Source organism: Rousettus aegyptiacus, unplaced genomic scaffold, assembly GCF_014176215.1.
Source record: "Rousettus aegyptiacus isolate mRouAeg1 unplaced genomic scaffold, mRouAeg1.p scaffold_m13_p_5, whole genome shotgun sequence".
In the NCBI taxonomy this organism is placed as follows: Eukaryota; Metazoa; Chordata; class Mammalia; order Chiroptera; family Pteropodidae; genus Rousettus; species Rousettus aegyptiacus.
In genome coordinates, this window is record NW_023416308.1 from 45,630,369 (window position 1) to 45,655,730 (window position 25,362).

The following is a 25,362-nucleotide window of genomic DNA, read 5'->3' on the forward strand; positions in this document are numbered from 1 at the left end:
CTACTTGGTGTCGTCAGGAGCTTCCTCGTCAGCGAGCGCGCGGGAAAAAAAAGCTGGGCGAATTCGACTGCGCAGACTCCGTGGGCGGAGCGGAGGCGGGGGAGGTGCACGACGTTCCCAGCAATCAGTGCGCGCGCGCACACGCACAAGTCACGTGACGAGGCGCACGCAGCCTTGCAGACACCCATACTGAGTCAAGCCTGGAGTTGACTTCGTTCCTATTCTTCCTTTCGACTTGGACTGTTCGTGAAACCAAAATCTCTCCCTGCGTCCCAGTGTGTGTTTGGGAAAGAAGGGGAAAATCTAAGACTGGTCTCTCCGGAAAGAACATGGAAGAATTGCCAGAGCAAGGCCAGACCGTGTCCCAGCCTCTTGGAATCTCAGTAAATGAACACAAAATAGTACACCACCACTTTTCAAGTACAGTTTCATCCTATTCCAGATGGTTTGTGTGAAAGAAGGGTTTATACCTGAGTTCCCCTGGTCTGCAAGCAAGACTTCTAGATCAGGGCCTCCATTCTATAACCTCTTTTTTTCTGTTCACACCCTTTTAGAAACTTAATTGGCAGCTTTCAAAAAATATTTTGTAGCGCGCGTCATCCACATACTTAAAGCTTAGCCTTATTGGGTGGTTTAATGTAGTGACTTTGACCTGCAATTTCAAAGATAGACATTCTAAACTTACGCCTGTTTAGCTGATGTGGAGAAAAAAAATAAAGGATATTAGCTCATAAAACAAAGGTCAATGAATCCCCCCCTGCCCATAAGTTCCAACTACACAAATGTTGTGATAGAAACCTTAATCTAGACTGGAAAAGGGAGGGCCTATGGGAGGAGTTCTCATACCCTATGTCCTAGAAAAGCTCTACAGGAAGAACTCTTTATAATAGAGCTCTATGATTATAACAGCCCCTCCCCCTTGCTCTTCCCTCTCTAAAGTCTCTTCCATTTTTATCAGGCACGAAGCTCCAGGTCACTCACCAGGTCTGCATATTTTGACTTCTGATCGTTTATTTTTACCGTATAAATTCTTTTTGGTGACTGAATACCAGCTAAACTTTTGTTTACAGTTTACACATCTTAGCAAATTATATTTAACATATAGCATTTAATGTTTTCCCCTTTGGCTTATTAAATGTTAGTTGTCATAAAGACTTGTAAATATTGTGTATATGTTTATTAGCTGTTTGTGAAAAAAAATCAGTTGTTTTAAATAAGTTCCTAGAAAACTGGTATTTAATTTGTTTAACTTAATTTGCTAATATTGTGAAATATCAGTCACTTAATAAAACGAGGCTAGATAATTGTGCAGTTACTGACAGTCTTTAAATGATCCCAGTCATTGTCTGAGGCTTGAGAGCAATGTGTGTTGTGATTGTCACCATCTGTGGTAAAATGAGGGGAAAAAAATGAAAATGTAATAAAGCATTTTTAAAGAATTGTCATTTCTTCTGATACTTTGTCCTTCCTCTTTTTTTTTTTTTTTGGTGTCAAAGAGTACTTCCATGAAATAAAGATATAAAGACTTTAAGTTTTTAATGTTCTTAGTAAAATATAAAATTGTTTACTCAGTGTTTATACTTTATAATTATTATAATTAATTTTATGGTCATTAAATCCAAAAGTGTGGGAAATACTGATCTAATTTCCTCACTCAGCCTTCACATTGTATGATCTCTAAGCAGGTAGTAAATAGCTCTTAAAATATTTTGAGGGAAAATGATTCCACCTACTACATAAATGTTTATATCAGATTAAGAGAGCATTTCGGATATTTTAGCCTATTTTAAAAATCTTATCTCCATTGTATAAGCTAAATGAGTAAGAATAAGTGAAAAGGCATGAAGGGTTATAGATGTCCAGTCCTTTAAAATATTCAAAAGTTTATCATCGTCTCATTTAATCTTCACCAAAATAACTCCTAAGAAGTAGGCAGGACATGGAGACATTTGGGTTGCTCTATATCAAAGGAAAAAAATATTTGTTCCAAATTTAAGAAAGGGGTTAAATTATGCATTCTACATCTTTATAGCTGGAGAAAAGTAATTGGCAATGGGCATTTAAAATTACATTCTTTGGTGCGCTGCTACTGATCACTGTATGACTCCATGCTTTCACATTAATTGGCCCAATTGGACACTACAGCTAGAGAAAAACTTGTTCTTTCAATTTCAATCGTGTGTATTCTAAGAAACTTTGTTTCTGCTAATTATTTTCAAGGCTGTGATATTTATACTCTGCTATTAAAAAGTTTAAAAAGCATTTTAGGTGTTATGATTAGGAATTATTCTAATAGAGCTAATTATTCATCATTGTTGAATAAGAAAGTGTTGTGCTCAAGTGTGAGCAGAAAGTCTCAAAAAGATTAATGTGAGAAAGATGCTTCTAAGTGACCAAGCAGGTGCCTCTTTTCTTTTCTTTCTTTTTTTTTTTTCTTTTTTTTTTTCTTTTTTTTTTTTTCTTTTTTTTTTTTTAAGTTGCTTGGATGTTCTTCTGAAAGAGATACAAGCTTTGGATGATCAGAACTCCAACTTTTACATTAGAAATAATTTCATAAAAATTGTGATTTTACATTTAAAATATACCTATATTCTCTGTCAATTCATTTCAAGTTCTGTTTCCCTAAGAGCCCATGTTTGAAGGCGGTTCCAAGGCGTGTCAGAACAGTCTCCTCCCTCCAACCTTCTTCCTGATTCCTCACTAGGGCTTGACCCCCTGCTCCTCAAACGGCTGCTGGATCCGGGACTAGCAGCAAGGAGTTTAATTCATTCATTCCTGCGTGCCTGCTTCTGCTGCTGAAGAGGCTGCTATCTTCTACCACCTACACAGCCTCGGGAAAAGAAAGGGACCTCAAATCTTCCAAATCGCTTTCTCTCCTAGGCATCTATTGAGCACAGGTAAGAAATCATTCGTTTTTATTTAGAAACCAGAGAAATAAACTAGAAAAGCGATTGAGAGGAATTTAAGTTATCTGACATCAGTATGACGGGCAGTCAGTAACAACATAAGTAACACAGCAAAGTGGGAGTAGAAACTTTTTTTTTCTTTTAGCCAACATTGTATAGTACCAGTTTCGAGTAAATATTTTCAAACTTTTTGGTCTCATGACTTCTATACATTCCTAAAAATTATTGAGGACCCAGAAGAATTTTTGTTTCTCTAGCTTATTTACTATATTATTGTCATTTTGCTACATTAAAAATTAAAACTGAGAAATTTAAAAAATAGTGACCTGTTTTATTTTTAAAAAACAATAAGCACTTCACATGTTTGTATAAGTAACACTTTTAATTAAAGATAACTATACTCCCAAAAAATCTTTGAAGAGTGACGTTGTTTTTTTATTTTTACAAATCTCTTTGATGTCTAGCTTAATAAAAGACAGCTGCATTCTCATCTGCTTCTGATATGTAATATGGTACAGAGGTAGCCTCTGGTAAACTCTATTGTACAATGTGAGAAAATGAGAATGAAAAAGACAAATTACATCTTAGAATTATTATGAAAATAGCTTTGACCTTGTGAACCCCCTGAGAATCACTGGTTTAGAATGATAAAATAAATAAGCTTTTCTTTAAATGAAGTCTCAACTCATTCATTTTAAAAGCAAACAAAAAAATTGCCAAAGGTTGATAATCTTGATAGAATCTGCATCGGTATCCTATAGATGAACAATATTATAGCATTCTCCAGGAGAATTTTATTTCACAAGAAGGAAGGGGCTGAATAAATTTCTGTTTTGAGGTATGAATAAAAAATTAGAACACCCTTAAAATCTTTTATTTTTGCGTATATCCAGCTATTTCAAGTTCTAGTAAGGCTTCCTCCAAAATATCTTATTTAATCTGGCTCGTTCGTGCAATCTCTACATGAACATTATGAATTCTTACTTGAATTCCTACATGAATTCCTATCGTAGTTTCATAGCCTATCTCTAATCTTTTTCATAAAGCACTTACTAGCTCAATAACTCGCTTTTCTATTGCCCGTGAGATTAAATTCAAATGTATTTACATGACTTCCAAAGCCCTCCATAATTTAACCCCACCCTACCTTGTGTTTTCTGCAGGGAAGTTGGATTGTTCCGCTATGGTAAAAAAAAAAAAAAAAAAAGCCGCATTCAGTGCACCTCCCACCACAATGTTGTTTTAATTATCACATAAGTGCTTTTCCATCTATTTAAATCTTTAAATCTTAAGCATTCTTTAACATTAAATTCAATTTTCCTTTTCACACAAGGCAATTCCAACTACATCAGTTCCATTTTGGCTTTTTGCTTTGAGTTTGTATTTAGCAGTTGATTTTATATATTTTTATATATATATCTTTTATCATTAATTATTCACCTAAATTTTTACCTAAGTTGTCTTCCACCCCCATCTCTGCCACACACACATACATACATTAATAAGATGGCAAAATTTTCAAGGACAAAATGATTTACAGAACTGAAAATTTAGGTTTCGATCTTGTGGCTGTCAAGATGATTACAATCTGATTTTAGGGAATTAGTTAGGTAATACCTTTCCTCATTTCATCCCATACTATTCCACAGAATTGGAATTCCATAGCAAGGATGAACATGATAGTTGTTTTTCAAGTTCAAGGCATTTTTACTTTTAATCTAATACTATGTTCTTAAACTCCTACTAGCTTAACAATGCTGGCTATAGAATAAGTATTCAATCAATACATGTCATTTTAGAATTATGAGGAAATTGTTATAGGGCATTTGCCACAAATGGTCCTCTCCTTGCACCCTTATCTAGAATCTAGAATTACAGAAAGTTGGAGCTGGAAAAGACCTTAAAAATTGACCGTTCAACTCTCTGCTTATCTAAATAAGCAGAAACTTAGACCCTCAGAATTAAATGACTAGCCCCAGACAAGACTGGAACACGTATGACCTGATTTCTGTCATAATTTTCTACCATCTACTAGCGTCCCGCAAGTTTCAAAGGCTTATATAACTAAAACTTTTTTTTTTTCCCCCCCAAAGAACTAATCGTCACTGCATATTCCTGAAAGGATCTTTCTGAGGTAGTTTATAACCCTTTTAAAAAGTCAATAATCTGAGAATCTTAGATAAAATATTTTTAAGCATTTTTATCCAATGGGAACTATAATTTTCATAGATTAGAGATAAGAAAACAAAGGAACACAGATGAGAAAGAAAAAGGAAAATTGGAGTAAGGAAAGGATAGGGACACAATACTAGTAATCATATGATGGATGTATTGAGATCTAACAAAAAGAGTGGTAAGAGTCCTTTTTTTCATCCACAATATGAATTAAGCATACATTGACCCCAAAAAAGTGGTAAGAGAATAAAGAATTCAAAATAAAAACTTACATGAAGTAAAAAAGAAACTACCAGAAGAAAAGAGGAAGAATATTATAAAAAAGATTTTATTTTTTAAAATCTGTTTTCAGACTTTCCTCATTTTCTTTCTTTTTCTTATTGGCTTTCAGATGGAGTGAAAGCTTTAAGACAGAAAAAAAATCTACCAGGCCTTTACACATCGTTGTAATGAGGAAAGATTTTATCATAGCAAACATTTATTCATTTACTGTGTATAAATTCTTCCAGTGTTGAGAATTTAAGTTTAATTTTTTTAAAAAAGGACAATTCATCTTAAAGAAACTCATATTGAAGCTGGGCGGACCTATTTATCATCTAATTCAGTGTAAGAGCTATTTCAGAAGAGTGAAGGAGGGAGGTGGATACTGAGAAGAGAATAATTAGCTAGGAATGGAGGAGGCAGAGAAGTCTTCCGAGAGGAGATGTTTGAGTTGAGACTTAAAGGATGAAGAAGGGCTTGCTAGGCAAAAAAAAAAAAAAAAAAAAAAAAAAAAAGGGCAGGGGAACTTGTGGCCTGGCAGGAGAACTAACTGGCAACAGTGTGGAGTGTAGGGGGAAATGTGGAAGCTAGAAAACCAAGAGGAGCATTCAAGTAGTAGATGCCTGAAGTGATGAGTGCTTGATTTAAAACAACGCTGGTAGAGATGGAGAGGTGATACCAAACTAGAAAGACATTGTGAGTTGTAATCTACAGTATTTATGAGACAGAGAAAAGGTTAGGTAAAGGAGCCAAGGACTTCTAGGTTTCAGTTTTGAACAGGCTGTTTGGAAAAGTAATTCATTAATATATCTTACAGATGGAACCGTGGATCTGAAGCCAGAAATTGAAATGTGCATGTTATATATACCCCAATAAATACCACCCTCTCTCTTCACTTTATAGCCAAACTTCTGAAAGAATAGTTTGTATTCATTGTCTTTACTTTTTCCTATCCCATTCTGTCCTAGATCTTTGTCAATCTGCCTTCTGCTATCTCCACTTTCCCCAAACTGTCCTACCAAAACTTCCTAATTGCCAAATTTAATGAACAAGTTTGAGCTTGTATCTAAGTTATGGGCTCTGCAATATCTGATTTCAAGCAGCTCCTCCTTGAAGCTCCTTTCCCCCTTGACATCCGTGACACTTCTCTCTTAGATTTGCAAAACTGAACTAATTATTTTCCACTGGAGCTTTTCTTTCATTCTCTTTCTTAGTTAATGAGGTAACACTCACTAAATTGCTCAAAATAGAAACTTCTGAGTCATCCTCAGTTCCTCCTTGTTCTTTTTAACCCCCAAACCAATAGGCTAAAACATCTCTCTTGAATCTCTGCAGCCACTACCTTAGTGTATTTAGCATCTTCAACTCTTACTTAACTATTAAACTTCCTTGTAAAGTTGTTTTCTGACCTCTGTCCTGTCTACCCTATCAAATCCGCTCTCTACCCTGATGCCAGAGTACACTTTTAAAAAATATAAATGGGTGGTGAACACACAACGCGATATACAAATGATGTATTGTTGAACTTTATCCTAGAAACCTATGTAATTTTATTAATCAATGTTACCCCATAAGTTGAATAAAAAAAAATACAAAGATAAAATGTAAATTTGCCCGTATCTTTCTCTTACTTAAAGTAAGACAATATTTTTTCAAAGAAATATTTCAAACTCCTTAGCCTACTTAAACAAGCAAGGTCTTTATAATCTGACTCTCCTTTACAAACTTTTGTTAAACAAAATTACATTGCAAGTCACATTTTATGTGACTTGAAGTAGGCAAAATCAAACGAATGTAAAATAAAAAAATGGAAATATAGGCAAAATGGAAATATGTGATTTCTAAATTAACTCATCTAAAATGACATAGTTTCAAAGCTGGTAGGCCAGATGAGTTGCCCACTGTTAACACTATTGCCACATGGAAGCATCTCTTATACCTGGTGGAATGATCTGCTTCCAGGTCAGTATTATATAAGCAAGGCTATTCTTTAAATATCTCTGAAATTCTTGAGATGTACACGTTATTGCTGTGCTATTAATTTTTTATCATACACTCCTATTATAATTTAAAATATGTTCATATATGATAGCAATGTTATTGAAATGCTAAAGGTTATGATTACTGATTGTGCTGAAAAACATCTCTAGAGAAATAAGGTAAAACAAAATTTAGATGCAAGAAAACAATATTAAAAAGGCCAAAGTACCACCATGATAAGTTGTGTGGAGAGAGCATTCTACAAAACATTAGTAATAATGCTGAGAAAGCTGAAAAATGAGAAAGCAAGAATACACTTTGATTGTTATAGATTTGTGAACTCCAAAGATGTCTCCTCACATACTTTTATATTTATTCCCAAGGAAAATTTAGTCTTAAACTATGTGAGATCTTCAGAAATGCATTCATTCTTCCTATAAAATGTGACTGCATTTGATAGGAGGAGGGAATTGGGGGGAGGGGGGATAAAAAAAATAAAATGTTAAAAAATATGTATATATAGTATGAAAAAATAAATAAACTGGCATTTAAAAAAATAAAATAAAACGCGACTGCATTTGTATTAATTATAATAAAAACGATGAGGCTCCAAACAAGCCATGTTCTCTCAGCTGCCCTGCTTCCTGCCTTCCACTCACATTGTTCCCTCTTTGTGGAATGCTCTTCCCTAGCCTTGAAAATACCTGCCTCTCTTTCAAGGCAGCACAATCATCACTTCCTCTGAGAAGCCTTCTTCGCCACCGCCAGGCAGAGAGAGAGTATCTCTTGGAAATCCAGTTCTTACAACATTCATTATACCATTTTGTAATTGTTTATATATTTGTCTCTCCCACTATACTCTGACTAATTAATTGGTGGGTAAGAACTAAGTCTCATGCATGTGTGTTTCGTCAGCTTTCTAGCCCTGTGCCTAATACATAGTTGATAATAAATGAATGAATTCAAATATTGTATAGTATTATTGTTTTTTAAGATAACTGTATCTTTCTCTAAATCCACTCACTCATTGACTAACTACTTACTGTAGTAAACACTAGTAATTTCATCCAATTTCTACACACACTACATAGTACTTTTCAGGTGAATTATTTTCATCAAAAATATGTGTGCGTTACACAATATTAACGTTTGTAGAGAAAACTACCCTAGCCATTATTGATAAATGTGTGTGTGTATGTGTGTATAATTTAATAACTAGCCACATTTGTATGTGTGTAGGGGACCAAACCTAGGTAAACCTAGCCACCAACTAAAAAGTATTTTGGGTTAGCTTAATTTGGATTAAGTTTTTGCAACTGGATTTTAATTTTCTGCTTCCCCTACCATATATGTTTGGCCTCGGCACTATGCTAGAAAAATTTGAGTCAATTTTCTACCTATGAGCATAGACTTATAAATGCCCCTGTATATACCAGTGACAACCACATTCCTTGGAGCCCCCAACCATAACTGCCCTCAGGGATACAAAGTACTACTAAACCGTAGTGTAGGGCCTCTTAATCTTTTCTGTGGCATAGACTCACCCATGGGCACTGTAGTGACATCTGTAGATCCCTTCTCAGAATGTTTTTACATGCATAAAATTAAATACTTAGGATTATGAAGGAAACATGTTGTATTAAGATAGAATTGTCAAAAATTTTTAAAATAAATTTTGATATAGTATATATGTGCTTCTTTATTAACACATTAAATAACAAGATCTACTGGTGGAACTAGTAACTTCCATACATTTCAAAGTAGTAATGAGTTTAAACAATATTTCAAGATCTCTGCAATAATTATGACACAATAGGAAATATGTATTACTATCAGTGACAGTTACAGGTACTGCTAATAATACTGTGTTCTATTTCCTATACCATAAAGAAAGGAACAGCTAAAGTTCATTTAGAAGTTGGTCAAAATAAATACATAACTTTTTTCCCATCCAAGTTCACAGACCTACCAGATTTAGAAGCCTGCTCCAAAGGAAAAGGTCTAGAAAGATAAACACCATATTAGAGTGGAGCAGGGTAGGCAAGGGCAGAGGAAAAGGGAAAAACAATTTTTTAACATTTTCAAATCCTGTATTTAATTCTTTTCACAAAAAGATTGCATTTATGTATTACTTGTGTAAAAAAAAAAAAAAAAAACATAACGTCTGTTACCTAGATCAAAAAATTGCTGCTTCTCAGGGAGCAAGAGAGCCATCATATGCTGGAGCCCTTCAGCCTCCATCCACTCTGCCTAACTCCCAGGTAGAAACACCATGTTGATCATTTTCTCACCTTTAGCACTTAGAAAATGCAGTCACAAACCTTCAGTCTCTCACACACAGGAACCCACTGGTTTTAAGACAGAACCAATCTATAGTTAAAGGACATGATTTAGGTGTGTTTCTGGAATATCATATTGATAATATAATTCGGTTCAAAGTGGGCCATTTATCCACCCTTTGTAACATTATTTAATGAGAAAATGCTTTCTAGGTTTCAGATATCTAATGATTTGCAAAAGAACACTTGAACATGTATATTCATAAGCTGAAGACACCCGGCATTTATTAAATGTCCAGAGTGTTCGTCAGCATACTGGATGATATGCTGACTTTTGAGTTTGAAGGCAGTACAAGGCAGTAAGGAGTAAAATATCCCTCTTGTGTAAAAGGAACAATCATTACCTTTTAACAGATGACTCTTTGCCTTCATTAGGAATAAAGATGGCTACTGAACCAGTAGAAGACAATTGCATCAGCTTTGTGGAAATGAAGTTTATTGACAATACACTTTACTTTGTAGGTAAGTCTAAAGCAATAGGCCAAATACAGGGCTCAGATAAATGTATTCACCTAGAAAAGATGTTATGAGATGAACTGTTAAGTGACTCCTTATTGTCACCAAATTCCGTTGTAATGCTAATGGATTCTTCTCTGGAAAAACATTATTGGGCCTCTAGGAATTAACCATAGTATATCCAAGGTCCCAGGCCCTTGTCCCACTACATGTCCTGTCACTTTAGTTAGCCCACCTGTAAGGTGGCAACAGGTGTACATCAAGAAAATTCCACAAAATTGGATACATTCAGCGAATACAATTTCCCAAAGCAAATTGGCAAATCTAGAGTTCTGTGAGTGAGTTATACCATTTAATGTAAATATATATTACAAATGAAAACTGGTTCTTATGATTAATCTCCATGGGCAGTTTGGCTTCATTTGAAATCTTTATAGAAAGTGACCTTCCATTGAAGCAATAAATTTAAGAGTAAAATCTACCACTTTATAAATTTATTTTAGCTACAAATTTATATTTATAAACCCTAGATTTAGGCTTTATATCTAACTTATCTGAGAACACACTAAGTCTGATGAGCTTCATTCTATGGGACCTTTTGGATGATTATATAATATTTCTAATGGAGGCCAACAAAAGCCATCACCAGTAAGATAGGGGTTAAATAATGAGGAGCGACAGAAAAGAGTAACAAAAGGGTAGGATGAGAGGAGATTCTGAGTTGAAAGGTAGAATTTAACCTATTTTGTTTCTCTTTTTTTCCTTTCAGCTGAAAATGATGGTAAAGTATAAATTTATTTCTCTTTGTTTGCAGAAGTAAAATAGCTACTTGAGTAAGCTTTCCACAGACACATCCTGATCACCATTATCAGCTGAGGGAAGGTGGTACCAATCCATCTGATAAGTTAATCTTCCCTCAAAGTAATGTGGACCCAATAGCATAGCCATAGAGTAAAGATGACCATAAGGGATAAAAAAAGAACCTCAAACAAAGTTGCGTCTCTACGCTTGAGGAAATCCTCCAGTTCTTAGAATCTACAAAACAGACCTTGCCTGTTACATAGTTTCTGAGATTAGCAGGAAGTCACACATTCTCTAGAGTACATAGGAAAAGGGGATTGAAGCGAGACTTGCTGTCCATAATCAAGTACATCTTTCTTCTTCAACCCTCTCTCTTAGAAATACTTTGGGAAGAAGTGTGGGAGGCTCCTAAGGGAAAGAAATTTTCTCAAAGTAGAGGAGATGGGAGAGATTGAAGCAAGCAGAAATATGTGGTTAAGTCATTAAGTCTTCTCAAGAAGTGGATGTACCCAGCCCTGGTCCTTCTGACATTCAGGGAGGGTTATACCCATATCTAGCCTGTGATACTCTTAACCGATGTCCAGATCATTAAAGGCCATTAGTTTCTCATTCCTTTCCATAAAAAAAGCACTCTCCCCATTCTTAAGGTGATCCTTAGTGGCTTAGAAATAGAAAACAGCAACTTTTTAAAAAATACTGTTCCTTTATGTTTCTTTTTTCCAGTTTATTGAGAAATAATTGACATGTAACCCTTCATATTTCTTAAAGATTGCCCAACTCTCTATTGATTAATCTATACTGGCATCTATATCACAGTCATTGTTAGGCACTAGAACACAGTCCCTCTAGGGAGAAGCAGGCACATAAGGAAGGCAATTGGCATATGGTTATGTTAAGGCACAGGATGCTATGGGAGCACATATAACAGCTATGTAATTCAGTCCACTACATTCTGGGAAGGCACTTTGAAGGAGGGACATAGTTGAAGAATAAATAGGAGTTAGCCAAGAGGAGGTATTTTCAGCAGAAAGAAGACCACATGCAAAGGCCAAGGTGTGAAGGAGACCTTGGCATGTAAGAGGAATTAAGAGCACTTCAGAATGGGAGAAGGGTAGGAGTAGCAGAATGATGAAAGAAGAATAAGGGTGCAGATCAAGAAGTTTCTCTTATTCTAGGATATGGAATTCAGACCTTACCTTTGGAGTAATGAGGGATTCATTAAGCACAATATATTTAATCTAGAATACAGATTAGTTTGCTTCAACAAAGAGATCTGAAAATATAGTGACCGAATAAGAAAATTTTTTTCTCAAATATAGGTCTAAGTACGCAGTTCAAGATTACTAAGGTGGGAGGCAGCCTGATGATGTTGGTTTGGGATCTCAAGTTTCTTGTCTTATTATTCCATCACCCCCTAGTTGTTGAATTTATTCATCATCACAATTGACAATCATTGTCACACTTACTGTGTCCATGTCCCAGCTAGCAAGAAAGGGTTCAAAATAAGAGGAAGACAGGTCCATTCCTTTTCAAGGCTCTGTGTGAAAGTTGTACACATCAAATCCATTCATAGTCTATTGACCAGAATTTGGCCGCACCAACTGCAAGGAAATCTGGAAAACAGAATCTTTATTCTGGGTGCCCATGTGCCTCATTAAAATTCAGAGAAAAAAATGATCATGTCTCTGAATTTTAACTTTAATTAAAATTGAATTTTAATTTCTTCTGGCTTCAGTATGAAGAATTAATGTGGAGACAAAAAAAAAATGAGAGATACCAATTAAGAGGCTATCGTAGTCCCTATGAGAAATAATGGTGACATGAATTAAGGTAGGCACAACAGGGTACCTATGAAGAGCTGTGAATAGATTTTATAAATACTTGGAAAAATCAATGGGACATGGTTTGGGGTTGGATTTGGAAGGGGATAAAGAGAAAGACTGAAAAGATGAAGCCCACATTTTCTCACTTAGGCAATTTGTACCATTCGGTGAAACAGGAAACACAAGAGGTATACAGGGCAAAGAGAATGATAGATGATTAATTTAGTTTGTCTCTTGTCTGTGAGACATCTAGTGGAAAAGTTCAGTAGACTCCTGGACATATGGTTCTGAGCTAAAGATGAAAACTTAAGCCGGAGATGTAGATGTAGGAGGCTTATGCACAGTAATGATATCTGAAGCTATAAGAATAAAAAGACAAATCAGGAAATGTGTAGAGTGAGAAAGTAACAGCCAAGAACTAAACTCTAAGGAATACCTACATTTAAAGGATTCAGTAGAAAGAGAAGCTAATAAAGAACAGAGCAAAATAACTAAAGAAGAAAAACCCAAGAGAATGCCACTGGAGAAATTTTTTTAAGATGGAGGTACTAGGCACTGTTTTGAATTTTGCAGCCTTAAAAATCAAAGGCAGGAAAGCAGCTATTGCATTTAGCAACAGGGAGTTTAGTGATCTTGGCAAAAGCAGTGTGATGGAGAAATAGCAGAGGCAAATTTCAATGAGTAGAAGAGTGAATGGAAAGGGAATGATACAGACAATTCTTGCCAGAAGCTCAGCTATTGAAAGGAGGAGAGAAACAAGGGTAGTTACAGAGTAGGATATGGTTGATGGAGGAATTTCAAATAGCAAAATGAAAAGAGCTTTATGTTTTTCTGATTACAAAAATCATGCGTTTGTTATAAATAACTTGGACAATGAAGATAAGAACATGAAGAAAAACATGAAAATAACCTAGAAATAACCCTTGCTATCGTTTCAATGTAATTTTTCTATACTTCTTTCAATATATATATTATATTATACCTAAGTTTCTTTTTCTAGATTAATACACACAAACATCCTTCCATGACAATGAATAATCACAATTCTGCGAAATTCATGATATCCATAGTAAGGGCATATCAGAATTTATTTGCTCAATCCCCAATAGATGGGCAGTTAAATTTTTCTAGTTTGTTATTAACAATGCTTTCATAAGGATTCTTATAGAGAGATATTTACATGTTTGTGCGATTGTTTCTTTAGGGTAAAATTGAGGAAATATAATTGTGGATTGATAGACGAGAGAAGATGTTTGGTAAATTAAGGTTTCAGGAGAAAGTACATCAGAGCACAAATAGGGTTAGGCTTAGTTCCCAGAAGGGGCACCTTTTCTCCACTTTCTCTTGGGACAAGAGGGATAGAGAAAATAACTGGTGATGCCACTTAAGTTTGTAAGTGAAGTAGCAGAAAATCATTTGCTGAAAGTGAAAGCAGAAGTAATGATGTAGAGATCCTGAAGAAAGTGAAGGTTTGAAACTGCAGCTATGGACTATGGAAGAGGATGCTCAACTATAAAAAAAAAAAGAAAGAAAGAAAGAAAGAAAGAAAGAAATAAAGGAAGGAAGGAAGGAAGGAAGGAAGGAAGGAAGGAAGGAAGGAAGGAAGGAAGGAAGGAAGGAAGAAAGAAAGAAAGAAAAGAAAGAAAATTATTGACAATTGAAATGTTTTTAATGGCACCAATTTGCACATTTGTATAATTGCACTCAATAGCCAGTTTTGGACTTCTGTAGTAGGAAGACAAATGAATTCGGGATTGAAGATACTGGCAAAAGGTCCGAGCTGTATAAAGAAGGAAAGGAAACATAGGAAGAGGTTAGATAGCAAATGCATGAGTCAGGAGGACTCAGTGAAGAGGAGGAAAAGTATTTTTTAAAATCTCGAAGGATAGGAGATTGTGATGAAAAAACAGGATATTTGAATTTGAGAGTTCAGAGATAGAGTAGTTCTAAGTGATAACAAGAAACAGTGCACCCTTGGAAGTGGATTAAAAAACATTTTGCAACTTTATCTTAGCTGCTTCTGTAGCAGAAGATTGTGATTAATAGTTATTGAAAAATGAAATATATACTATGCTTATTTGTAAATTTAGAAAAAAAACTTATTTTTTAATGGGATTTAATGTGCATTGTAGAAAACCTGGAATCAGATTACTTTGGCAAGCTCGAACCTAGATTCTCAATCATACGAAATTTGAATAACCAAGTTCTCTTCATTTACGAGGGAAACACAGCTGTGTTTGAAGATATGCCTGATTCTGACTGTACAGGTATTTTTATATATGTTTGTAAACATAAAAATGAGAAGCTACTTCTTATTACATTTTATTGCCTACATTTTTCTATAATTAACCTAGTCCTTAAATGAAGTCATAGGAGGAGTAATGATTTCACTTATAAGAAACTTTATAGGGTATCCATGTTTTTCGGTTGGAGTGAAAAAATGACACAATAAAGATATTGCTGGGAGAGGATAAAGCGGGTCAAGGGTATCAAATATGTGGTGACAGGAGACTAAGTTTTGAGTGATAAGCACACAATAGAGTGTACAGATGCCATATTATAAAGTTGTACACTTGAAATTTATATAATGTTATTAACCAATGTTACCCCAATATATTTATTTTTTAAGAAATGTAAGATATTGCTAGAGGTCATGCTACTCTGAGCCTACATCTGGATCACCAATTCCTTCATTGTCATTGCATTAACTGTATAAAGTCTCTGTAGAATTGGATCCTTCATACCTGCTGGTTACAACTGAAATTGCTGATCGCATTTTCAAACCTCAAAATGAAATACACAAGTATTTCAAAGAAGTCTGTCTCATACCAGAAATTTAGAGTGCCTTAGAAAACAAATAATTTTAAGAAAGAAAGAAAGAAAGAAAGAAAGAAAGAAAGAAAGAAAGAAAGAAAGAAAGAAAGAAAAAAGAAAATGAATAATTTTACTGTGACTTCCAAGGTATGAATTCCAAATAGTTTAGGCAGAATTGAAACAGTAAGCTCTTGAAAAATACTGAATTTTTACCTTAACAGATTTTTAATATAGAATTTAGCATTTAAAAGTTAAAGACAATCTTTTAGAATTCAGAATATCTCAAATGCTCAAGAAGTTGCTACATTTGTGTTGTGATACATATTTGAATATGTTTTAAAGAATGTGTGAGCAGCTGTGTATAGTTTGCTAACTGGCTAAATCTCAATGTGGGATTTGTAACGGGTCTATTTAGAATCAATCTTTGACTAATTTCTATAAATATTGATTTGCAAAAATTCTTCTAAGATTCTCATTGATTAATGTTTATTTCAGATAATGCACCTCAGACTGAATTTATCATATACATGTATAAAGATAGCCTCACTAGAGGTCTGGCGGTAGCCATCTGTGTGAAGTGTAATAAAATTTCTACTCTCTCCTGTGACAACAAAACTATTTCCTTTAAGGTAAGACTGAACCTGAATTTGTTTTAGTCATATTTATGTGGAAAATTAGAAAACCCAAACATTTTTAATTCCAACCTTTTGTCTAGAACAAGAATGGTAAGAAACAGAGATCCATTAAAATAGTTTCTAAAAATTGTCCAACTCTTGAACCTATTGCAGTAACATCATGTTTTTTCTAAGCCTGCAAAGGGAAGGAAGGGATACAACTATGTTTCATAACCTGGGTCTTCTGAATAATCAATTTATAGATAAATAATAATGTAGAATTCATGTGTGAATGATCATATTTATTTAAGAATTGCATGTAACTTTACAAAATAAGTCCTGCTGCACAGAATGAAGCTAATTATCCTCCATAATCCCTCTACGTATTTGGTCAAATATGATGATAATATTTTAATCCCTAATTGTTTTGTTCCTGTTTCTTGGCTACATTCTTTAGCTTTCAGTCAATACATGTTATTTTTTAATGTAAATCTAAGTGAATAAAAGTAACAAGATCAGATAAGCTGTAAAAGCAATAGTATAATGTATCTTAAAGCCAGGTATAAATTATTTCTGGCCACAGCTTTTTTTCTTTATTCTCCATTTTTATCATTCTTATTTTTCTCTTTTTCTCCATTCTTACTAGGTAAACGACCATTAACTATAGCTACAGATTGACCCAGAATACTTTCCTCCCAATGAGAGCAGCCAGGGAATGCTCACAAATTGACAGATTCAAATTGACAGACTTTCTGAGTGGGGATTTGCCAATAAAGAACTACTGTCAAGAGCACCCAGTTCCCACTAAAAGTTAGGATGAGACCATAGTGGACATGTCAAGGGGCAACTTGGGAGGAAGGAAAAAGCCACTCAAAATTACAATCCAAGTAAAATCAGTGTGTGTGCCACAAATATAGCCTCCAAATAAATCCCTTAGCCATCCTCTCTCAACCGAGTGCCACTTCTTCTGGTGGCAATTTGGAGTCCCCATTCTCTGACCTAACAATCAGGAAGCTTGGTTATGATAATGGCCTTAGAGTCCTGAGGATGGAGAGGTAGGGTGAAGACGACCAAGCATATTGTTACTTAGCAGTGAAATCAGAAGGAAGGCAGGGAGATGGCCAAACACAATCTGTGTAGGGTAGAGAAAACTAATTCAAGGGCAGAGGAAGATTCAGAAATTGGGATAAGCCCTTACTATAAGTGAATTATTATTAAGAAAGGTTGGGGAGTGTTAAAAAAAGAAATAATGTTTAACATATAGTAGAAATTGGGGCAAATCCAAGTTTAGTGGAGTCTGAAACTTACACAATTTGAGCGGTCTTTTTAAAGAATGAACATATAAAATTACCAAAGGCATAAAGTTCACAATTTCTTTAGAATAAGAGAAGAAGGAGCCTTTAGAAGAGACCTGTATAAGTGAGGGGCTCTGACATTAAGATTTGTTAGCTTCATAGGAAATCTGCTTCTGAAAGAAACTCAGAAAATATTATTTGGAGGGAAGGAGGAAGAAAAAGAAGAGGGAGGAAAGAAGAAAGAAGGGGCCTAGTTTTAGCTTGTGCTCTTTACACCCCTTTCCCCCAACTAATAAGGATCTTAACAGTGAATATAAATATAGACTAAGTTCTAGATAATCAGAGACAACTGGCTGCCATTATGTGTTCACCTTTCTGTGTTGGTTACTAGCTATAAAGTCCTAGAGCTTATGGTTACCTCTGTTTTCTTTGTGCAAAAACCTTCATGACATCAGGAGGGATTTCTTCAAGAAGTTACCGTTAGTGTCTGTTTCTTGTATATACATCCAGGCATAATCAGGATTCTCTCAAACTTGCTAATACACTTGAAAGAGGCCAAAAAAAAAAAAAAGATGTTAGGTCAAGCTTAACATTCCCTGTGTTCGGATTTAACCCCTCCTGATGTAAAGAATCCCTTAGGCCCTTGGAGCAGTCAGGTTTCACCATGTAGTGTTTTCCAAGTTGGGGGTTACCCAAGGTCACTGGGATTGTTTCCATATCCATTTGCTGTGCACCTTCCCAATGATGCCTGTGAAGAGTCAACACCAAAAGCAAGGAAAGCCACTCTCCCAGGATTTCTTTGCTCTTGTTCTGAAATATGACATTGAACTATGAATTAGGGATCCTCTATTCCACCTATCCACATCCCCATTTTCAACTATAACTTTGTATGCTAGGTTTGAACGAACAGGTTCATCTACTTCTATATCTAGAGCTTTTAAAGTTTGGGCTAAGATTATTTCTCACTTATACACTAGACTTCAGCTTAGTACCAAATTGGCTCCCCCATCTTAGGGTCTCCTCCTAAATTCTGGGATTCTGTAGACAGCTGCAAAAATACGTGTCATTTGGGGAACTAGCTTATACTGTCATCAATTCAGGACTCATATTTGTTGACAAAGGACTAAGGTTAAGAATTAGGAATAAATTCCATAATTGACTGAGAAGTTTGGAGGTACCCAAACTTTTTTCAAACATCTCAGGAAGAAGCTAGATTGCTATTTGAAATCTGGAGGTCTCTCTGTCAATCCTTAGTTAGATCATGAGAATCTTTGTTACTATGGGGTCAAAATTAAGTTCAAACCTTCTGGTTCCAGGATTAACATGGGAAGAACCTTAGGAAGTCCTCAGATTTTCTAGGCCATCTTGAAAAGTAGGCATGATACAATAATAAAAGTGTAGTCAGTACTGTCAGTTAGGGGACCAGCAGGATTATAGTTTCAAATGTTCTAGCCATTCTTGAGAAAACCCTATTCTGTGTCTGAAAGATACAGAATCAGCATGTGGCCTTCTAGGGTGAAGCCTAGCCAATTGATAACTTTCAGAATAGAAATTCAGGCCTACTATGGAACTGAGGTATATGGCAGGGAAAAGTCAAAGGCTGCTTACTAAGCCAATATAGAAAGGCTGTACAGGAATCCAGGACCCAGCCTTAGAGCAGCTACAGTGGCTCCATTTATAGCAAGTTTCAGTTTTAGGAAGGAGGAAGGTGAGATTCCTGCCACTTCTGTCTCTTTCATGTTGGCTCATAAACTAAAGCTACACTAAGCCTATGGGTGAAGGTCATCAATGTCTTTAACTCTAAATGGTTGGAAAAGGTAAGAACTGACATTAGCCCCAAAAGGTTGTGGTTTTTGCTGTAAAGTTACTCCAACTTAAGCAGATATGGACTCCACTCAATAGGAGAGGAGAGAAGGAAACTATCATTAATATTTGGAAAAACTAGAGACCTAAACCTAAATGTGCATTCCATGGTGGGAACAGCCAAAGTGGACAAGGAGAATATGAGATTAGGAATTAAGAGGGAGAGAAGATCAATAATCCTACATTCAGATAATTTTTTCTTAACTCACGAGAATAAAAACTTTAGTTCTGTACAATAGTATACTTCAAAATAGACTACACATATTCAAATTGTTCATGTCCTAAAATATTAATTTTTTTCTCTACAGGAAATGAATCCCCCTGATAATATCAATGATGAAGGAAGTGACATCATATTCTTTAAGAGAAGCGTCCCAGGACATACGGATAAGATACAATTTGAGTCTTCATTGTACAAAGGATACTTTCTAGCTTGTAAAAAAGAGAATGACCTTTTCAAACTCATTTTGAAAGAAAAGGACAAATATGGGGATGAATCTGTAATGTTCATTGTTCAAGAACGAGATTAAAATTGCAAAATATGACCTTTTTTAGTTTTTGTCTTTTAGATAGCTTTGAGCCTATAATTGTAGTGATTAAATAGAATGAATAATGGTCTCAAAATATATCTCTAAAAAATGTTTCACAAAATTGAATTGAATCACCCTTATCCAGATGAATAAAATATTTGCATAATACAAAAAGAATGCATATAGTTTGAAAACACACTACATCATTGATTGGAACATAGATTATACTCAATAGAAGTGTTTTGAATCTTTTGGATTATTGGTCTTAATGATGAAAGATGATATTTGAATTTTCTAATTGTTAAGACTATCATTAAAACTATCAAGATTTTATAAAAAGACCACTTCAGTTGACTAATTTCTGCATTTCTTCCAAAGTCAGGATACCTTTAAAAATCAGATTGATCCTGAATCCAGCAACATATGAAAAGGATTATACACTCTGAGCAAGTGGCATTCAACCCAGCAATGCAAATGGTTTAATATTCTAAAATCAATGTATATAATATATATTAATAGAACAAAAGATTAAATCACACAATCATCTCAATAGATGCGGAAAAAGGATTTGACAAAATCTAATTCATAACAAAGAGTCTCAACAGAGGGAAAAGGCAAGATGGCTTAGATGGTAGAGGCTTTGTAAATCTCCTGCGACCACACCAATAGTTGTGATGGAACCACAGAGCAAACCGCAAGCAGAGTTGCCTGGAGTCTGGATGAACAGAAGCCCTACAACTTGGGAGAGAAATAAGAAATCACCCTGTGATGGTAGGAGGTAGGAGAGGGTGGAGACACAAAGCTGCTCAGTCCCAAACTGACAGAAACTATGGCAGCTGCAGCCGGAAGGTGCAAATGTTCCTCTTAAAAGGGGCTGCAACTGGACTTTCACGGTGACAGACTTGCTCGCTCTGAGCACCAGCACCTGGTCAGCCACTCAGGCGGTGCAAGGGACTTATAGAGGGACAGACACTGAGTTGTCAGAGCAAGGGCTAGAGACAAGGCTTTCTCCCAGGCAGAAGTGCTGGTGGTATCAGTTGTTCCTCTGTTGAGCCCTCCCTGCTCCCAGTATGGGGACACAGCAACACCAGAGCTGAAACGTCATCAAACTAGGTAACAGAGGTTGCGCCACCCAGAAGATTCCCTGAAACTCTGCCTCTCCTAACTTGTGGCCTTAACCAAGCCACATCCAGTGGTGTCCTCAGTGTGTCTTGTGCCCCTTGCTGAGCAGCTCCAAGCCCCACACTGGTGGCACCTGGCCTCGGTTTCTGGTATAGCCTCTTGAGGCAACTATAAGCACAGCATCTGTGGATTGCTTGCTGAATCTTACCAGGTGGTTCTAGAGAAGCACAGGCTGGGGCTAAACCTGACCTGCAGCTGGACTCCTCTCACAGCTGTGCCACTGGGCACCTACTACACAAAGCCACACTAATATGACCAGGAGACTTAAGAGCTTTGCTTAGTACATAGAAACAGACACAGAAAGACACCCAAAATGGAGAGACAAAGAAATATGTTCAATATGAAAGAACATAACAGAGCTCCAGGAAAAAAGGAGTCAAGAAATCTACCAGATGCAGAGTTCAAAACACTGGTTATAAAGATGCTCAATGAACTTAGGGGAAGTGTAGATGAACTCAGAACTTTAACAAAGATTTAAAAAAAAAAAAAACATAAAAATGGAAATAGAAATTATAAAAGGGAACCCGTGTGAAATGAAGACTGATATCTGAGATGAACAGTGTATTAGAAGGAATCAACAGAGTAGAGGAAGCAGAGGATCGAGTCACTGATATAGAGGATGGAGTAGCACAGGACACCCAATCAGAATGACAACAAGGGGGAAAAAAATCCAAAATAATGAAGATAATATAAGAAGCCTATGGAATAACATCAAATGTAACAACATTCACATTATAGGGGTACCAGAAGGAGAAGAGCAAGAAGTTGAAAACCTATTTGAAGAAATAATGATGGAAACCTTCTCTAACCTGGTGAAGGAAATAGATATATAACCCTAGGAAGCTAAGAGAATCTCAAAAAAGATGAACCCAAAGAGGCCCACACGAAGACTCATCATAATTAAAATGCCAAAGTTTCAGTACAAAAGAAGAATCTTAAAAGCAGCAAGAGAAAAACAGTTACCTACAAGGGAGCACCCATAAGACTGGCAGCTGATTTCTCAACAGAAACTTTGCAGGACAGAGGGCATGGCACAAAATATTCAACATGATAAAAACCCAGGATCTACAACCAAGATTACCCAGCAAAGCTATCAGAGTCAAAAGACAGATAAAGAGCTTCCAAGACAAGAAAAAGGTAAAAGAGTTCATCACCACCAAGCCAGTATTACAGGAAATGTTGGAGGGACTTCTTTAAGAAGAAGGAAAAAATATGTATCAAAAGCATAAATAAAGAAAGGCAATAACTATAAGTACCTTAAGTGAAAAAAAATTAATTACTCCAACCAAAAGATAGGGCAGCTGAATGGATAAGAAAACAAGACCCTTATATATGCTGCCTACGAGAGCCTCACTTCAGATTTAAAGACGCACAGAGACTAAAAGTAAGGGAATAGAAAAAGATATTGCATGATAGACTTAGAGGGCATTGTGCTGAATGGAGTAAGTCAGAAAGAGAAAGACAAATGCCATGTGATTTCACGTACATGTAGATGTAGAATGTAGATGTACATGTAGGATCTAAAGAACAAAATAACAACAACAAAAACAAACAAACTCATAGATATAGAGGCTATTTTGAGGGCTACTAAACAGGAGGGAGCTTGGGGAGGTCAATGAAAAAGTGCAAAGGGATTAAGAAGTACAAATGGATAATTACAAAATTGTCATGGGCATATAAAGTGTAGCATAAGGAATATAGTCAATAATATTGTAATAAATATGTAAGGGGGCACAAGGGTATTTATGTATTGGGGCGGTTGCTTTATGAGTTATATAAATCTCTAATCACTATGCTGTGCAACTGAAACTAATATATTCTTGTATGCCAATTATAATTGAAAAAAATTCATTGAATTGTACACTGCAAATATGAGCAACTAATTGTCTATTATATTTCCATAAAACTGTAAAAAAAGTTCTCAGCAAACTTGAAAGAGAAAAGACCTTCCTCAATGTGATAAAGAGCATCTGTGAAAAACCTACAGTTAATATCATAATGGTGAAGAAATAATACAAGAATGTCAGCTCTTACAACTTTTGTTCAACAAAGTACTGGAGGTTCTAGCCAGTACAATCACAAGAAAGAGAAATAAAAAGCATCCAGATTAGAAAAGAAGAAGTAAAATTGTCTTCATTTGCAATATAATTCTGTTTGTAGAGGATAGGAATACACACACGTACTCCTATTAATAAAGTTAAGAGAGATTACAGAATATGAGATTAATACACAAAAATAAATTGTATGTCTATATACTAGAATGAACCACCTGAAAATAAAAAATGTAACAATTCCATTCACAAAAGTACCACAAAGAAAAATAAAAAGAAATTTAGCAAAATAAGTGCAAGGCCTACACAATACAATTTTCGACACATTGCCGGGAAAATTAAATGTGATCTAAATAAAATAAATGAAGAGACATTTTATGTTTATCAATAGGAAGACTCAATATTGCTACAATGACAGTTCTCCCCAAACTGATCCATAGATTCAACTCGATCTCCATCAAAAGTCCAGTAGGCATTTTTGCAGAAATTGACAAACTGTACCTAAAATGTACATGGAAATAAAAAAGACAGAGTAGCCAAAATTTCTTGAAAAAGAACAAAATTGGAGAACTTTCATTTCTTGAAGCAATATAAGCTCTAGTCATCAAAAGAATTTGGTACTGACATAAGGATAAACATAGATCAATGAAACAGATTTGAGCCTTCAGAAATAAACCCTTACGTTTATGGCCAGTCGATATATGACAAAGACAGCTTGATAGAAAAGTTGTTTTCAACAAATGGTGCTGGCTATTCACATGAAAAAAAAAAAAAGTACACAAGTTGCCTCACATAGTATACAAAAAGCGATTCAAAATGGGTTAGAGACATTAATGTAAGAGCTAAAGCTACGAAACTTATAGAATAAAACAGAAGGAAATGTCAAGACCTTGGGTTAGACAAAAATTTTTTTAGACCCAACCCAAGAAGTATGATCCATAAAAGAAGAAAATTAATAAATTGGACTTAACAAAACTCAAAATTTGGGAATGAAACTGGGTGAAGAGTACATAGGATTTCTATACTATCTTGCAATTTCCTGTGAATTTTTAATTATTTAAAAATTAATTAAAAAAAACAACTTTGCACTGAAAACATATCATTAAGAAAATGAAAAGACAAGCCGCAGATAGGAAAAAATATTTGTCAGTCATATATGCGGATTAAATGAACAAAAGATATTAATAAACATTTCTCAAAGATGTTCAAATGACTCATAGGCACATGGAAAGATGCTTAACATCATTAGTCATTAGAGAAATGCAAATTAAAAACTCAAGGAATTATCACTTCGTAGCCACCAGGATGGCTATAATCCGAAAGACAGACAACAACAATTGGTGGCAAAAGTGTTAAGAAAAAGAAATTCTCATACGTTGCTGGTGGGAATGTAAAGAAGTACACTTTGGAAAACAGTTTTGCAGTTTTTTAAAAGGTTAAATATAAGTTTTTCATATGACCCAGCAATTCCATTCTTACATATCTATTCAAGAGTAATAAAACATGTGTTCACACAAAGATTTGTACATTAACGTTCACATCAGCATTATTCATAATAGCCAAAAAGTAGAAAGCCCAAATATCCATCAACTGGTGAAAGGATAAACAAAATGTGGTATTTCCATAATGGAATGCCAATACTAATAAAAAAAAAAAGTGTAAAATACAGATACATGCTACAACATGAAAGAACTTTAAAAACATGCCAAATGAAAGACGCCAAACACATTTAAAAAACTATAGGTGATTTTATTTATATATGTCCAGAAAAGGAATATCTATAGTAAGAGAAAAGTAGATTTATGTTTGCTTAGGGCTGGGATGGGAATGAGAAACAGTAAACAAATATGAAGATCTTATTAGAGAGAAGAGAATGCTCTAAAACTGGATATGGTGACAGCTGCACAACTAGGTAAATTTACTCAAAATCACTGAATTGTATACTCGAATAGGTGAATTTATGATATGTAAATTATGCCTCAATAAGGTTATTTTTTTTTAAAGTTTGATCAAATTTTTATATCAACTTTTATTGTTTTTTCCTTACTATAAAATTAAAACATATTAATATAGAAATTTTAGAAAATACAAAGAATTGTTTTAAAAAAAATTCAGCTGAGTAAATTTGAGGATCTAATTGGCTTTAATCAATGATTTGGGAATCAGGCAGCATCCCACCTAGAAAGGAACAGAAAGGAACTCCAAGGAGCTGTACAAAATTGAAGGCTTTTATGGGCAGAAGGGGACAGGAACAATAGAGCAGATTACTTCA

The 25,362-nt window shown here is 35.1% G+C and overlaps 2 protein-coding genes across 5 annotated transcripts in view; one reads left to right on the forward strand and one right to left on the reverse strand.

Moving 5' to 3' along the window:
* TEX12 (testis expressed 12) overlaps positions 1 to 25,362 on the reverse strand; it is a 44,212-nt gene that overhangs the window by 5,537 nt on the left and 13,313 nt on the right. Inside the window, exons 2-3 of one of the 4 annotated variants that reach the window (XM_016149022.2) lie at positions 17,883 to 18,008; positions 471 to 652 (exon numbers count right to left, since the gene is read on the reverse strand). Coding sequence is in view for 1 of the 4 variants with exons in the window: in XM_016149025.2 (XP_016004511.1) it covers positions 12,385 to 12,441 (57 nt within the window). In the remaining 3 variants the exon portion in view is untranslated. Of the gene's footprint in view, positions 1 to 4; positions 206 to 470; positions 653 to 4,053; positions 4,074 to 12,384; positions 12,532 to 17,882; positions 18,323 to 25,362 lie in introns of those variants that run through there. The other 3 variants (XM_016149025.2, XM_016149024.2, XM_016149021.2) reach the window with 3 other exon arrangements.
* On the forward strand, positions 2,691 to 20,206 carry IL18 (interleukin 18). The gene is made up of 6 exons (XM_016149018.2): positions 2,691 to 2,897; positions 10,037 to 10,123; positions 10,887 to 10,898; positions 14,874 to 15,008; positions 16,051 to 16,184; positions 19,636 to 20,206. The coding sequence occupies exons 2-6, from the start codon at positions 10,045 to 10,047 to the stop codon at positions 19,855 to 19,857; spliced, it is 582 nt and encodes a 193-aa protein (XP_016004504.2). The 5' UTR covers positions 2,691 to 2,897; positions 10,037 to 10,044; the 3' UTR covers positions 19,858 to 20,206.

Bases quoted from the DNA above. Each gene is read 5' to 3' on its own strand.
- IL18 (XM_016149018.2), top strand. From the start codon at position 10,045: ATGGCTACTGAACCAGTAGAAGACAATTGCATCAGCTTTGTGGAAATG. The intron at 15,009-16,050 runs GTATTTTTATAT...TGTTTATTTCAG, and splicing joins GCCTGATTCTGACTGTACAG to ATAATGCACCTCAGACTGAA. The intron at 16,185-19,635 runs GTAAGACTGAAC...TTTTCTCTACAG, and splicing joins ACAAAACTATTTCCTTTAAG to GAAATGAATCCCCCTGATAA.